This window comes from Elgaria multicarinata, chromosome 3 (genome assembly GCF_023053635.1).
Source record: "Elgaria multicarinata webbii isolate HBS135686 ecotype San Diego chromosome 3, rElgMul1.1.pri, whole genome shotgun sequence".
NCBI lineage: Eukaryota > Metazoa > Chordata > Lepidosauria > Squamata > Anguidae > Elgaria > Elgaria multicarinata.
The window spans coordinates 39748442-39764487 of NC_086173.1; the positions used below are offsets into that span (position 1 = coordinate 39748442).

Consider the following 16046-nt stretch of genomic DNA (forward strand, 5'->3'; position numbering starts at 1 on the left):
ATTTTGAGAAGAAAAATTAAATAGAACCATATTTAATTATTAAGCCATTTGTTTATTGGTGTACCAGATAACAATTTCAAAATCCTGAAAAACGGTTCCACATTTCTTCTTGATCTGCACATTATTTTGTAATCTCTATTAGTACTCATCTTCCTGGTTTTCACATGTGTTAGTACCTCAAAGAGGTACACATCTTCATAAGACTGACTGCTTAAATATAAATGCATGAAGGATTGCAAGTTACAAGCTTTTAATCAAATGATAATACCACAATGACTGGGTTGCTGCAGCTTGTCCTGGCTTATTTGAGATGGGGTGCCATCCTGAATGTTCAAGTCAGGGCTGTGGCTTCTCATGTTGCCTGAATTCAGGGAAAACAGATTAAACAATCCTCACATAACCAATGGTCCCTGGGTTCAGATGACATAAACCACTGCTTGAACAGTCAAAATGGCTGCCCGTACATCCATGTGCTGGTGTTTGATTGTGCAAACCAGCCCAATATCTCTAGATTGTTTACTCACAATGACAAATAAGCATATACTATTTCCTAGATGAAATCTGCTTCAAATATTGTGTAAATAATACTTTAGGGTGGATTCCTGCATTGAGCAGGGGTTGGACTCGATGGCCTTATAGGCCCCTTCCAACTCTACTATTCTATGAACATTTGGCAATACATTTCAGCACAGATATTCGTCACACCATTTTTCACTCTTTTGAAACTAATATTGCTAAATTGAGAATACATCAAGAAATACGTGTGAAATGGCATGCATCATTACAAAATACTATTTGGCTGTTATTTCATGGCAGGATTCACTTCCTGTTATGTTGATAATATTGATTTTCTAAACAAAATTTTAAGTTTCTTGAATTCTACTTACCCCACCAATGGTAGTTCATTAATTCTACTTACCAATTTCTAAGATGGATGCATTAAAGCATTTAAGTCACTATTCCCCAGGAGTAAAATGTTGATATTTTTGTAATTTGGCAAGAAGAATACAAATGATTACCCCAAAGCCTTTGAAGCTATGCAATGAATTTTATGACTCACATTTCAAACATGAAAGGTTTGCACAGAAACCCTGAAATATTGTACTGTGTCTAGAAGTGTTTCCAAGAGCTTATTATGATGAATGAAGCTTGCCTTTTTTCTTTATACACAACTGAAAGAGTGCCTCAAGCTGTGCTCATGTTTCTTGTGGCAACCTGCTGAGGTACTCACAAAGATAAAGAGAGCATGAGGAAATTAGATTTTAGAAAGCAGCAAGCTACATTCTATCTAAATGAATGCATTTTTAAAAATTCAAATTGTGAATTGTATCACATTGGGGATTTGTACATATTCAACAATTGTATTTTCAGAATAAATTCCTCTGGAGGACCAGTATATAACAGCTAAGCTGTTTAGTATAGCTGCTTATTTTTGAAGCTGGCTCACGGTGAGCATAGAGACTTTGGGCTTTTCACTCTCTTAGACAGAAGTTACGCAGCTTCTGAATCACAAACTTTTGTTCCTTCTCTTTCACAGATTGCCCTCCTCTGGAAATTGGCTAGCAAAATAATCCCTTGGGAAATTTGGCCTAGATGTGACTGGTAGTTCCCTAGCCCTACATCTGCTATGAGTGAATGTATGCTAGGGCAAAAAGAAAGAAGGATATTACTAGGCTTGTACCTTATTGCCCTAACTGTAGCTCTCAACCTAATGCTTTGAGATGTCATTGCATCATTCAGCTGAGGCAAGATCACAATTTTATATAGTTCTGCTCATATTATGCATTATGTTGTCCTCACAGAGCAATGCAGTGTTGCATGGGGCAATGACTGAAGCAACAAACCAGCTTTCTCTTTCACTTGCAACACTAAAAAAAAAAACAATTTTAGCACTGTGGTGGATACTCAGGGACAAGCAGGGTTTTTAATTCACCTCCTCTTATTACACCCACAACTAAGTTCCCTTAAATGTTAAAAACATTCTCCAGTAGGTCTCACTGGCAATACTAGATTTGTTTTGGAGTCTATCCAGCCATCCCAGCTTCTCCAAAAGAACCTCCAACTATCTGGTTATCAGTTGCACGGACGACACAGCAAAAAATAGGCGAGCTTAGTGTATAAATCCATGGCATAACATACTAAAATAGAAGAACGTATTTATTACTAAGAAATTGGAAATATGTATCATTTAAACATATATGGGGGGAATCTAAAACTGGCTTTAAAAAAGTCTTTGTCCCTCGATAGTAAAAAGTGGAACAAGCCAATTTTCCAAAGCTGGGACTAGCTTCAATGTTTGGCTAGGCAGGTGTTAGTCTGCAAAGAAATGGAACAAGTTCCAACCATAGCCAGGAAGCTCAAGTGCAGCTGGAAATGGAAATTTGAACGGGTATTGGAACACAGTTTCTTTGGACGTTTTGTGGCTTATTGCATCCCTGCCATTGAGTTATTTGTGACTGGTGAGTTTGGTTGATATCACTAGTTCAGAAGTAGCCGTTTCGGCCATCCCATTCTGTTCCGGATGTTGTTTTGGGAGTTCTGGGGTTAATAGTGATATACTATTGCAATGGTTTTAAAATATTGTTCCCAAGTGTTGCTAACACATGCCACTGTTTTTGGTATGGTTTTTTTTAATATAAAGGGGTGGTTCCGGCCTGTTCCATTCCAGCTTTTACACCGTCTGGTGATGTAGTGCTTCTGGGAGTAAGTGCTGAAACCAGTGGAAATGCTTTTTCTGGAAGAGCTAGTGAAGCTGCTGGAATGTTGCAGCTGCCAGTGTTGGGGGTTGCACAAGCACGCACCAGAGCCAACAGGCCTAGGCTGCCCATGGGAAGGCCACAGTTGGATACTGCCTTCTGTGAAGTATGTATATGATATACATTCATGACACAGTAGAAGTAATAATAGCCCTTTGAAGGGTTCATGAAAAACCCTACCAGCTATTCTACTCCTTGCATTCTTCCACACCATTGCAAATTAATGGAATGATTTATGTGATTTGAGGTGATTTGGATGAGAGAATGGCTGACTATGAAATTAAAATAAATTCTAGTAATTATTTCCTAATTTACATATACATATTCTACATGCAAATTATATGAAGATTTGTATCCTATGGACCTCAGTCCCTAATCCAGAGCTTTCCAAACTGTGCCACGACATGTTAGTGTGTCATCTGCAGTGTGTAGGCGTGTCGCGCGAACGTATTACAATTTATGTATGTGTCCATATCTCTTATAAGGGGTTAGTTTACCCTCCGGTTTGCTAGTAAAACTGAATTACTGTGTCGCGAAATGATGCATGTCTAAAAAGTGTGTCACCAACATGAAAAGTTTGGAAAGCTCTGCCCTAATCTTTCAAGTGCCTAACAATGCCCCTAATTCCGCGGCTTTACAAACATACCTTTATTTTCATATGTGAAATATTGAATGGTATGTCATAAGACCCTGCAGTCCCCCTCCAGAGAATATGTAGTAAGACCCTGCACGACTAAGACCCTCCAAGGATATGTAGCAAGACCCTGCACTGTCCCTGAAAGGCATTGATCTTTGTGTCGTCAGCGTTAGTTCTTTAAGGTGCTACAGCGATTTGTGATACAACGAGGTACTTTCCTGATCCTCTCCTCTTCGACTTCTCAATTAACCACTTTTCCTTGCCTTCAACACAGAAAGCAAACCAGAATCAAAGCCTCTCCATTGCTACATACATATCCAAAAGCAGGGTTTGCGCGTATAGCTTCTCTGCTCGCCAGTAACAACAATCCAGCACCGCCCTCTTTCTTTCCGCTCCCGGCTGTCCTGGAGGACACAAAACCAAAGGCCGTCATCTCACGCCTTCAAACGATTTATTTGCCACCAAACTCCACTTACAGCACGAACCGGCTGACTCCGAACTCCTATGGCTTTCAATGGAGCTCCTCCCACGGGACGAGGTTTGAATCGCTTTCCCTCAACCTCCGATCCAAAGAAACGCCCAAACGTACTCTCCCAAGCATAGCAACTGAAAACAAGCCGCCGCCGCCGCCCCGCTTTTTCTATTTCCAGCCCGGTGTCTTGCCCAACCGCAGCCCCGTCTCATCCTACATCGGGAAGGCCTAGTCTGGCCGCGTTGCTTAGCAACCCTTCGAGAAGCCTAGCTTGCCCGCCGGAAGCGGAAGTAGTTTGGGCCTGTTTGCCACGCCCACGCTGAGGGAGTCGGGCGCGAAAGGGCGGGGTTGGTTTGAACCGTTGGCTGCGCTTGATTGGGCTCTTAGCAGCCACAGCGGCGTCCAGCGCATCTCAGTTTGCGTTTTAGGCCTGAACGGAAGTTTCTGTCTGGCAGAGAGGGAGGTCGGTCGCTTCTCTAGTCCACTGAGACGGGAAGAAGGGAGGAGCAGGCTTCTAAGGCCCCGAGGATTGGGGATTCCCCAAGGCCACTCAGTTCCCCCCCACCACACCCCACTTCTGTAGCATCTCCTGTAGCCTCCCCCTTGCTGGTGGGGGGTTGTGTCAACCCCTTCCTCTGGCAGGGTGGGCAACTGTGCCCAAAGCCTCGACGTCGTGGACCGTGCGAGGTAAATGGAACTGTATTATCATGAAATTGGGTAAGGAGAGAGAGGTTGCAAACCTTCTTTGCACACTTCCTTGGGAGCAGGCCCTGTTTCATTAGATGGAGCTTACTGCTGAGTAAATATGCATAAAACTGGGCTTCCCTGCTGCCACCCTGAGCACTCTTACGTGAGTATTAGTCCCATGGAACTTAGTGGGACGAGCGTTTGAATAAACGTGCATACGATTGGAATAAAAAGGCAGCAATCTTGTGTACACCTACTTGGGAGTAAATGCCGTTGAACTAAGTGGGGCTTATTTCTATGTCGGTGAGTTTAGGATTGCGCTTGCAGGAGAGGTGGTGGCGCTTACTTTGGTCCTCTGTACCGAGAATCCTAAACTAATCCTCTGTGTGTTAACTCAGAAGTAAGTCCCACTGTTTAATAGGTTTTACTCAACGAGTAAGTGTACCTAAGATAGTAGCCTGAGTTTTGGAGCTCCCAATGGTTTTTTGGAGATTGACAGCGTCATACGTGCCACTGCAGGGTGGACATAAATTATAAATGTATATCCCCAGCTGGCTTGATGATTCGTTAGCAGCACAAGCGAAACTGCAAAATTAGAATATTGTTTATATACAATGCTATTGCCTAACAAGTAGTAAGAGACTTATTCTGTGATCTGAAAGCTTGTCTTGTGATGTAGGAACCACATTTGTGAATTATCTCTTGAAATTTGGAAGACTGATGCAAGTATTAGAGCACAAGTATTAATTATTATACTTTCCATACAATACAGGTTTGGAGCCTGGTTTTCTGGCAGGTGAATCTTTTCTTGTTTGCTGGATTTCTGTTTGTCAGGATAGGTTAAAAAAAACCTTGGGAGCACTTAATATAAAAGTACGGTAGGGATGGGTGAGGAAGAAATTAAAAAGAGTACTCGAGAGAGCTACTGAATGTTTAGTGCTGCAGCTTCAGTGCTCTGATTATAGGCTTATAAGAGAGCCTCAATAGAACAATTTCTTTGAGATGTTCTTTGCAGTAACAGTCTAGTTGTAAAAAGTACATGCAACAAATATGGTAAGTGTAGCTTTACATATTAAAACTACATTGTACGTAACAAATTTAACTTTCAGATATAGGGGGAGAGAGAGAGAAAGCCATGGAAAGTAAGTGTTTGGGTGGAAAGTTAGATACTCGCCAATGAATAGGTTTTTTGCAAAGGTATTGAAGCTTTGGACAGGAGTTCATTGAACATTAAGGCAGAGCTTTGTGTACCTCCCCGTGCTGTTAATAAATCCAGTAAGAAGCTGCTCAGTTCATTACGGCTGCTCACGCAGGCTGCAGTCGTATACGACTTACTTTGAGTAAGTCCCATTGAACTCATTGAGGCTTTCTTCTGAGTAGATGTGCATTAGATTCAGCATTTTCATAAGTGTTCTTAGCATTGTGGTTTATATTTAGCTATACTAACTTCAACAAAAGCAATTCAGTTAAACAAGTTTTGTTTTTTTGTTTTTTAAAAAAGACCCCAAGAGTAGCAAGGTCCATAATTTGTCAGAGAAACATAATAATTACTTGGAAATTAGTTACACTTAAGTCAATGGGAAATACTCGCCCCAAACTTGACAGAATACAGGTTTTATAATGAATTCATAGAGATGCATTTTAGGTATTTTACAAGTTTTGCAAAGAACTTTAAAAATCATAATTGTAATGTTTGTACTCTCCAAAATTCTTTTTTCCTCAAGGCATTTGCCTACCTTCAATCCACAGAGTGAACACAGGACATGCTATATATCCTGTCAGGAGCTAGTTATTTTTAGAGGGCGACATTGAGGAGCGTATGAGGGAGCTGGTGTCTCAGTTCCCATCTCTTTAAATGTCACGTGGTAATTCCTACATTGCTGTTTAACCTCTAACCATCCAGTCAGGTGGAATATTCAGCTTCTGCTCTGGCGACACCTCTGCCTGCTGGTCCAGCCATGGATAAGGAGGTATGACGTATCCTCTGGTCCAGTAACCACCCTCCTATTGCCCTTTAAATTGATGATTTACAATGGATTAGATATGACCTAAGGACATCTAGTGGTTGTAGTCTCCAATATCTATGTATATATATCAGCATGGTTTGAAAGGGACAGCTACCTTATCGAATCTAAGCAGCTCTGGATCTTATTGCCTGAACGGGAGACCTGGAAAATCCATGCCTGCCACCTTGAGTTCCATGATGGAAGAAAGGTGGGATATATATGTAAAAAATAAAGTCTTCAAAGTGCAATATCGAACAAAAAGTCTTCATCTCAAGCATAATTGCTGAAGTACAAAATGACATATCTTTTGAGTAGCTCCCTTTATTAGCAGTGGATGGATTTAAGATTTATAACTTATGAAACGGCTTTTTTGGGGGGCCTTGATGTTCAATTGTCCATATGAAGCAATACTGGCTCAGACTTAAGCCATATTGTGCTAATTTTTAATGTGTGGATTTAGGGCTAGTGTCCTGTCACCTTGTTGTAGTTTAATTCTGGTTTTCAATGTTACGTTTTCAGTGTTCTTTTAAAAACATCTGCAGACTGATTTGTTGATTGAGCATAATGAGCAGTGAGGAAGAAACATGGGAGAAACTGGATGCAGAATTTGACCACTATGTTGTAGACATGAAGCCTTATGTTTTGAAATTGTCTCATAAATCAGGTAAGTCAAATAAAGTAAGCAGCATTTTATATATATATAAAAGACCATGGTCTTCAAACATAAAGATTCAGTATCAAATTATGAAAGCATCTTAAATTTAAACAATGTTAAAATAGGCCAGTTAAAATAAAATGCAGTTTTCAAATATCTAACAGCAGCAAATAACAAAACAAAAACCCTTTAAATTAAAAGTTAGAATAGGTATGTTTTTAAAGTTCTTCTAGAAGCAGTCACAGATGGAGCCAGCCATATATCTTTCAGGAGGTAATTCTATAGGGTAGAGGTCACCACTGAGGAAGCCCTCTATCTGGTACCTGATCTTGATTGTGGGCCGCTTAGTAAGGCCTCTGAGGATCATCTTAAGGCCTGGGAAGGTTTATATGGTGTGGGTGCGCCTCCAAACCATTTAAGGCCCAAAAGATCATCACTAGCACTTTGGACTGGGTCTGGAAATGCACTGGCAACCGATGCAGCTGGTCAAATTTATGCATATGGTTTGATCATCTAGCTCCAACAAAGATGTAAAAGACCACATTCTGTAATAGCTGACGTCTTCTTCAAAAGCAACCCCATGTAGGCCACATTACAGTAGCCCTGACTAGACATATCTGGACCACAATTCTCAGAATTCCTGACCATTAGCCATGATACCTGGGGCTGATGGGAATTGAAGTGCAAAGCTCCTTAAGAGTATCCATTTGGGGAAGTCTGATGTAGGGCACACATAACTAGGATTAATAGGTGGAAAACTAAGGTAGAGCTGTGCTGTAACTTCTGTATCGGTGATACAGAAGCCCAAACCTCCAGATGATTTACCCAAGCACTTTCATGTAGATGTTACATAGCATGGGGGACAAGATGGAACCTGGGGGTGATCCTGGGGGCTGTGAGGGGAGGAGACTGCAGAACTTGCTCTACGTAGGTTCCTATTCGTGTCCTGGACTCCTTCCTCCCCCCTCCCTGAAGCTGTGCCTAAATTTTTGCTGTCTAGGTAAAAATGCAGGGCAACAGGCGCACGGAGGAAGGATTCCCTCTGTGCTCTATCTGCCCTGCATAGGATAGTCAGCAGCCTCTGGTTTCGGAGGCTGGCAGTTATCTGGATGGGATTGCGCCATAAATCAACCAGACTTGTAGTTCTAGTTTTTTATTCTTGATCTATTGTAAATAGAGTGCAGGGAAAATGAGATTTTATTTGAATCTATTGTATCAAAGCATAACTTGTGGCTAGCTTGCTGTCTGTGGTGTGCCTTATCTCTAGATAGCTAGGACTATTGTGATAAGCTGACAGATCACCCCGTTGGTCAACAAGAGCAATAAATGTAACAAATGCAGCAGACATTTAAATTATCCACCATATACACTAAATCAAATCTACGCCAGTTGGACATAGGTGATGTGGAAGTCCATTATAATGTGGAGGTTTCAGATAGTGGTGGTTTTGGAAAATCCAAATTGTCTCCTTTAGTTACAGCAGCCCATCTGTGGTGTGTGATGGAGCTGGGCCCTTAGAGTGAAGCACATGGTGTTGATGGCAGTCCTGGCTACCTTTTCAACCCACCCTGTGCAATCCCATTTTTTTTTACCCAGTGTAATATAGTAGTGCAGTGGCATCTCTCTCTCTCTCCCCCCACCCCCAACCAATATACTCATAAAGCAATGGGATGGTGATGAAGGCTGGAAATGTAGTGTCCTATTCTTTACTGTGTAGAAGAAGCAGAATATACAGTTTGGCTGATAGAGAGGTAAGGTAAAACAAAGCATGATAAATAAGTATTTGATGGAGTGATAACTTATTGTGGTTCTAAGAATAATTATTATTGAATAGATTTGTAAATTTCTTCCCAAGGCAGATTACAATAGTCAGTAAAACAATATCATAAGATTACAGAGCAAAAACATTAAAATAACAGCAATACATAAACAAATTTGATAAAACAATCAAATGAAAACTACAGATGAAAGGACATTAAAATAGTGATAGCAGATAGGACAACTAAACTATCATAACTCATTTAAAAGCTTGCTGGAATAAAAAATTATTTAGTGATTTCTGAAAACCAGCAAGGTAGAGGCCAAACGTATTTTCCTGGGCAGTAGTCCAAAGTTGTGGGGCCAATACAGAAAAAGCCCTGTCCCTGGTATCCACCAGCTTAATAGCTCTCACTGGTGGACCAGAGTACAGGGTGGTGGTGGATGCTAATCTTAATGTTTCTGCAGGTACATATAAATGCAGGTGATTGTTCGGGTCTGGAAAAGGGATACAGGTTCTCTGACACTTAAGCTGTATATAGGGGGCAAGTCACGCTAACAACTAATGCCAGTCTATGAGAAGAATATTGAAGATATAGAATAGAAATTGTATCGTAAATGTTGCTGAGTGCGGCACATCTGCAAAACTCTTTAAATTTATTTTTGTAGTTTATCTTTTAAGCATTTCTGTTAATACTGATTATTCATGTTAATCCTTCTTAATTTAATGACGTAAATATACTTTTATATAAAAGTATTAATTCCTGTTATCTTTAATCACATGGAGATAATGAAAATTTAAAAAATAGGATTTGTCTGGGATTATACAACTTTATACAATTACAGATATTTTTTTAGAAACTTCTTCCCTTGATGTTGCTTAAAAACCTATCAACACTCCAGCATGTTAACTAATTACATGGATTTTAATGGTTGAAAAAGCATTTTTGTAGTATTAGAGATTAGAGACAAACAGGGCCTTGTTATGTGGATGTTATCTGCAAAATAAGTGTGTGACACATATCTTACTGGTCATTTTGATAGTTTCTAATCCTGCTGGTGGTACATCTAGTTCCAGGGAAAGCACCAATGTAATACCATGAGGTATTGTTAAATTGATTCCACCAGTTAAAATATGCTTGGTATTGGACTAGATATATGTAGTTTATGAGGAGGTGAAATGGAAAACTGTTTCACTTTCTGTGTAATGTATGTGGCATACTTGTCTTAATTCTAGAGAAGGATGTGTATCTTATCATATTTACCTTCATGTGTTTAGAACAATTTTGTTTATTGTGTCTGATCACAATTATGAAAATATACAGTATCAATAAATTTGAAGGGATTATTTTTATCCTATGTTTCTGATGCAAAATCATCGCTCAGAGGGGGTTACAACTTTTAAAAGAGACAGTTTTATATTAAAAATTAATAACAATGTAAAGCCATCAGCCAAGGAAGATAGGATCAGTAGTTAAAACTGAAACATAAATGCTTTATCTGTTATATCCACCACTACCTACTGGAATAAAAACGTCTTCAATACCAGGCAAAAAACAGTGAGGGAGGGAGCCAGCTGCAATTCTTGGGGCAAGATGTTTCATAATCTGGGTAAAGGGATGTGCTAAGAAAAAAGTTGCTGAGGCTGTGTTATAATGGCTATGCTATCAACACTCTGTTTCTAAGCATAATTACATAAAGGTTGGTAACACTTAGGTCTGCTTCATCCATAATATTGTTTTACACTAGTATAGGAAAACCTGTGTATAATAACTGCTTTCTCTCATGTATGAAAATCACGGAATTGTTTATTCAAACATGTCACCATGGCAAAATATGCAAGTGATTTTCATACCTTAAGTTATATCTGTATTTTTTTCTTCAGTGTACAGGAAAAATGTTTTCCATGACAAATTCTAAATCTATAGGGAGAAATCCAACATTGATGTCTGCTTGTGCAATGGGACTTTCCATTCTCCCCTACCCTGCAGCTTTCTTGGCTCCCCAGATTTACTTTGCAGGGTCTCCTAAAAGTTCCCTGTTCCATCAATGGGAGGACAGATTAATTAAATGATGTCTATAACCTATACATCTCCCTCCACATTTTAAAGTAAAATTTGAGTGTAAATAAATGTGTTAAAGGTCAGTCTTGTGTTTCCTTGGGTTATTAGGCTGCTTAGGAGTGCACTAATGTTAACTTAGAATTTTATTTTCTAAACTTTATTTAAAAAACATAGCATTTTTACTTCTTTGCAAAATGACTTACTGATTAAAAAAGTAAAAGTTCTGACCATTGTAATTTCTATATTCTAAATTAGACATATCACCGCTAATCTTTTTTCTCCCCTTAGAACGTCAAAGATGTGCCCTTTGGATTAAAAAACTTTGTGAGCCTTCAGGTGCAGGTACAGGGGTTGTTGGTAGGAAAAACCGGAACTTATATGCAAGACTACTTCTACATATGCTGAAGAGGGGAGTGCTGGAGGGCCCATTTACACATAAACCAGAAACAGGAATATTGAAAACTCTTCCTTCATACATGGTGAATATATAATTTAATGCTATAGTTGGCAAGTTAGCATATTATGTATTTATAATATAATATGCACACAGATCGCATTGGGATTACACTGCCATGTTGCTTTTAATACCACATGCAGCAAAACAATTTAGCATATTGTTGCGAGATGATTTGTACTTCAAACTGGCTAAATGTTTACTGTACAATAAATTTGACTTCTCTTGTTATTTGCTTCTGCCTTAACTTAGTTCTAGAAAGCTCATTCAAAGTGGTGTCCAGAAACAGAATAGTGTTCATTGACTTTGAATAACGTGTGTTGTACAAATTCCTGAAAATATTAAGATATTGTATAAGCACTTAAGATTGTATCCAGTTGTGTTCTTCTGCCAGTGGAACAAGCACTCCTGGCAGATCAAATTTCCCTTCCTCCCTCCAGTTCCCTCATTTACCCCAAATCTTCTCCAGAAGGTGTGTGTGTTCGCATGAGTGCAGGATGGAGCTGGGGAAGGGAATCTCCTGTTACATTGCTGGAAATCCACACAGATAATGTTTGGTTTAGCCCATTATGTGTATTGAAAGGTAGCTTGGGATAATTGTCTAACACAATATTTAAGGAGTAGCGCTATGGACCACGCAAATCAGACAATAATGTGGCACCGTATTTATTTATTTATTTATTTATTTAATTTATATACCATCCCATAGCTGAAGCTTTCTGGGCGGTTTACAAAAGTTTGCAGGCCAGGTCACAGCAAACATGTAATTTCATCAGTTATGCTTAAAGTGAAGAATTGAAAAAATGAGCTAGATTACAAACTTTTTATTTCTGTCTAGTGTGTTGCAGCAATAACATTTTTCAATCAGTTTTTAAACAACCACAAAGCCAAAGATAGGCACGTATAAGAAAATGATTCAGATTATTTTTCTTTGGAACAACTGGATTTATTAACACTGAACATACTAATGCGTTGTCCATCTGCTACATGTGTGTTTTATGTAACTCACCAAATTTTGTATTAACATTTGCTACAAATATGTGAAATGTTTGTACCTAACCAAGTACATTTCACATTTAATCTTGCTGCATAATTTATCCATTGTCAGTATAAAATCTCTGGCTTAAATTTAGGTTATCAACCTTGGGAAATTTGGTACCTGACTCTGGCCTATATCTGGGATCATGTGAGCAGACATCTCTCATGCAATGGGACTTTACTTTGCTCTCCTTTCCCCGGTACTGTACCAAGGTCAGCTCTTGAGGGTCCTGCAACCCCCAGAGCAGATTGGAGAGCATGTGGAGGACTGCAACGGAAGGAGAAATCCATTCCACTGGTGGATTGTCAGCATTAGATGCAACCTCCTTTGTATCCCTGTGTTGTGTAGGTTGTAAGAGCAGAGTTACTTCAGCATTGCATTTGAGCAGGCTACATATCAATACATGCTGCAGTTTGGATTTGGCAAGCCGTTTGGCATGACAGCTGTGAAAGTTAACAAAGATAAATAGTATCTGTTTTCTTTTTAACAGTTCTTGTGAAAACCTCAAGCTGCTTTTTAAACTTGGGGAAAGTTAAAAGAACAGTTGGGGGATTTATGCTGAGGGAAAAATATTCAGGAGTGCCCCTCTGGATCACAGCCATATAGTATAATTAGTATAAATTGTTGGATAGTGCTGATGTCTGATGATAGTAAAAGATAATAGTCATTTCAGAAGATTGTAGAGTCTACCTCTTCTGTCTGCATATGGGAGATAATTTAACATGGAGAGGAAAACGGCATCTGACGTGACCATCAGAATAAATATGAAAAGGTTACTTTAGTTGAGTTTAAACTAGATTTTTCATTTTTTTTAGTACTATGTAAATGGCAAAGATAGCTAAGAAGCTGAACTGTGTTAAACGCATTCTGAGAGATTAAAAATGAGAGCAGAGCTTTTGGAATATAAACACCTTGCTGTATATGTTTAGAATTTAGATGATGATGGATGTATTCCTGTGATAATACTTAGGTTATGACTAGGATCTGGAAATGCATGGAGTTTATAAAAAAGAAGCTAGGAGTTATTTCTGGAAATTTAAATAATCAAAACATATATTTAAAATTCCCCATGTTTTTAATGTAGTCAATCTATTTTGATGAACCAAATTCAACAAGAGTATGGAGTGACAGCCCGGAAGATTTACCTGATTGGGTCATGGGAGAGCTGCGACAAAGTGATTCTAAATTGGATGAGTCCTGGAAACTTCATTTTAGGGAGGAGTCTATGGTATCCTCACCTCTTGTACACAGGTAAGATTGGAGATTTTAGTAAATGCTTTACTAGTATTTTACTTTATTTAACAGTAGTAATTCTTAAAATAGGTGTTTTTGAAACATGTTAATGGATCATTATGGAGAGGTCCCCTGGTAATAGTTTACATTGCTGGAAAGGGACATAATTGTAAGCTTCACTGGGACAACAACAACAACAATAATATAAATTTATTATTACTCGCCTCTCCCTTTGTACATATTAGAGGTACAGAAGTGAGGTATTCTTTGTCAAGTATATTCATTCCTTGTTAACCATTCCTCTTAAATTTTTTCCTCAGTTGTCTTTCGGACTATCAAGATTTACATTATAAACTCCTTGAGGCAGAGATCTTCTTTGTTTTTGTTGTTTTTAAATGTAACTGTATGCTGTGTATGTTTCTCAGTGGCTGTGCCCAATTTTTGGAACTCCCTCCCTAGAGAGGCCTGAGTAGTTGCTCTCTAAAAAGCTTTTTATTTAGGCAGGCCTTTTATATATTTGTTTATTTATTCCATTCCAGTACCGCCGTTATGGCCAACTAAGGCAGTTTACAAAAACTCAGAAAACAAAATCATACACAAACAATGACATAGTAAAATGTTAAAAACAACATTAAAAACCATAACTGTTTAAAAAGCCAAATTAAAAAGATTGTAATTTGTATGTTTAGGCTTTTGGTTTGTTGAACTAGCTTGATTTTTTGTTTATGACTTGCCATTAACTTTTTTTTTTAATGTGGTGACTGTATGTGCAGTTTTATCTGCTCTTTAAAAAAAAACCTAAAAATTATTTGTGATTTTTAAGCTGTTTGATTGTATTTTTTAATCATTGTTTTCTGCCTTGGTATTTGCTAAAAACAATTGTTTTGTTCGAACAAAAACATAATTATTTTAGAAAGAAGTGAGCTAATTTAGTTTCCAGTTTCGCTGCAGATTGTGTATATGCAATATCACAAAAAACGTAAGTATTTTATAGCGAGTATTTAGGTAGATAGTTAAAGAAAGTGTTTATGGACTGCGACCTGATTCAGCACAATCAAATATCTTCCCAACAAAACCAAAAAGGAGAGTATATCACTTACAATATTTCACACTAGTGCTTTTTATGGTGAATAATTTATTTATTGCAACTTAGAGCTGAAGTTTAATTCTGCCTCATATTTTATAACCAGCTCTACTTTGGAAAAAAAATGCCCTTCAATAATGTGTATGATCATTTTGCTTAGGCTGGGTTTGATCGAAATCTTATTTGTGAAGCATTTCAAGTGATATTTTAGATTGATGCTGTGTTTGTTCTCAGCCATTTTTATTAATGATGCAGACTTTTTGTGACGCTCGTTTATGAAGGGTCTGTACAAATGTAGGTGCATTAAATTGTTCCAAGTCAACAGGACAAATTTGAACTTGAAAACTGTCTTTTGTCTGAAAGCCGTGAACAATAGATCATTCCCTGTGCCTAATGTTGAGAGAGAAATGAGAGGTGGCAGAGGATCTGACTCTAACCTCCGCCTATTGTCTCTGAAAGCTATTCTGTATTTTGAGTATTTTTGTTGTTGAATTTCTCCTGATTGTGCTGTTTCTATGTTCATTTCATTATCAAGTGTCCATCCTTTGGTTTGCATTGGGCACCAAAATGCAGATCCACTGATACTGAAGAATATAAATTATTTATTTATTTATTACCGCCCAATAAAAATTTATACATTTTTATACCGCCCAATAGCCGAAGCTCTCTGGGCTGTATGCAAATATATTAGAGAAAATATGTGAGTTTGGGGAGTAGACAAACACCCAGATAGCTTTAGCTTTTAAAGCAGTATCACTACTCCCCAAAACAAATAGTATACCCAAGGCCTTGGTAACTAGCCACTTTTGGTTTTGTTTCTGCCTTGCAGGTCTGAATGGAACAATTGAGTTAATTAAAATCTTCTGTGTTTGGGGCTAGAATGTTGTATAATTTCTTATCCCACTGATGAAGACCCTTGGGGTCGAAACACATTTGGGACAGGTGGATGCTCAGTGTTTGTGGACTACTTAGTTTTCATGTTATGTGTTAAAGTATTAATTTTAAATTATCAAGTGTCTTATTACTTTTTTGGGATTTGTTATTTCACTTCAGTATGCATAATACAAAGGTGACTTTGGTTTAAGATACCACCCTTTACAATATTGGTATTGGCTATTTAAATGGTGACATATACAAAATGTAAGGTTGGTGATCCTCACTATCCCCTTTCCGCAAAGGCCATAAAGTTATATTATACAAAT

General features: G+C 38.3%; 1 protein-coding gene across 1 annotated transcript in view; it reads left to right on the plus strand.

Annotated features, from left to right (window-relative positions):
* Positions 1-4382: 4382 nt before the first annotated feature.
* Positions 4383-16046, plus strand: part of CEP112 (centrosomal protein 112) — a 286793-nt gene continuing 275129 nt past the window's right edge. Inside the window, exons 1-4 of the mRNA XM_063120035.1 lie at positions 4383-4552; positions 7078-7222; positions 11323-11513; positions 13612-13778. Of these exons, the coding sequence (XP_062976105.1) occupies positions 7123-7222; positions 11323-11513; positions 13612-13778 (458 nt within the window). The 5' untranslated portion in view covers positions 4383-4552; positions 7078-7122. The remainder of the gene's footprint in view (positions 4553-7077; positions 7223-11322; positions 11514-13611; positions 13779-16046) is intronic.